We start from the raw sequence: 1,086 nt of genomic DNA on the forward strand, positions 1-1,086 counted from the left end.
TCAGCATGCCAACGATCTGCCCTTAATATGGTTGCCATACATGCCTTCATGAATTTCAAAAAGGAAAGCGTCAACCTTGCTGGGGTGGACACATTTAAGGTACGGCCTAGTAAAGGACTTTTTGTACGAGGCCTTAGATGGAGAGAGCCAAAACCGCTCTGACTTGGCCCTTATCTCGTTGGCTTCCTTCTTTCCGGCAGACAGGACTCGGTCTCTTAGGAAGGTGACGATGGGATCCATCCAGGATGATCCCAGGTCGGTGCAAAGCACTTCGGATGCCTCTGGTTCCCCATTGCTAGGTCTGGGTAAGAACTCAATCATCAACGGATTGGGAAAGGCGGTTTGCATAGACGCCAAGCCGACCAGTTCGTCTGCCTTACTATTTTCTTTGCGGCCTATTTGTTCTATCCTTATCGCGGTGAATTTCTTAATCTCAACGTGTATCAACGCTTGATACTTAGCCATCATTTCATCATTGGCCTCATACTTTCTCGAGACCTGGTTAACCACCAGTTTAGAGTCTCCGAATACCATAAGCTCTGATGTTTTCATCCGTAGAGCACTCTTCAAACCGGCGATGAGGGCTTCATACTCTGCCTCGTTGTTTGATGCTGGGAATTTGAGTGTGATGGCATGTTCGATGATTAGTCCGTCTAGTGAGGTTAACACCACCCTTAGCCCAGCTTCATGTCTATTGGAGGCTACATCAACGAAAAGCTTCCACATCTCTCCAATGAACAACTTCTAGCAGTCTGAGGGGTTTTGAGTGTTTCTCAAATCCAAGGCACTGGTCGGTTCTGTGCGCAACTTATTCGCATGATCACTAGTTTGGTCGGTTGGCAAGTCAACCTACTTTTGCTTTACTAGCCTAATGTTGTCTTGCCGTTCTATTGCTTGTTCCTCACCCCCTTTTTGTGTAGACAAAACCGTGCATTGTGCCAAATCCGCACTAGCCAAATCAATAGGACAAACAGGGTGAGTGCTAGGGGCAACTTCCGCCACAAAGTAGGCAAGGGCTTGAGCCTCGATAGTTGTGTGCGGCTGGAACTTGATGTCATACTGCCCCAACTCTTCAGCCCACTTCAA

The 1,086-nt window shown here is 47.7% G+C and overlaps 1 protein-coding gene across 1 annotated transcript; it reads right to left on the minus strand.

Moving 5' to 3' along the window:
* Nucleotides 1-726, minus strand: LOC145812807 (uncharacterized). The gene has a single exon (XM_082908034.1). The coding sequence runs from the start codon at nucleotides 724-726 to the stop codon at nucleotides 1-3; it is 726 nt and encodes a 241-aa protein (XP_082764160.1).
* Nucleotides 727-1,086: the final 360 nt, after the last annotated feature.

Source organism: Camellia sinensis, chromosome 15 (genome assembly GCF_055761805.1).
Source record: "Camellia sinensis isolate YWXY chromosome 15, ASM5576180v1, whole genome shotgun sequence".
In the NCBI taxonomy this organism is placed as follows: Eukaryota; Viridiplantae; Streptophyta; class Magnoliopsida; order Ericales; family Theaceae; genus Camellia; species Camellia sinensis.

Excerpts from the sequence above, each read along its gene's own strand:
- LOC145812807 (XM_082908034.1), bottom strand. The coding sequence starts at position 726 with ATGTGGAAGCTTTTCGTTGATGTAGCCTCCAATAGACATGAAGCTGGG.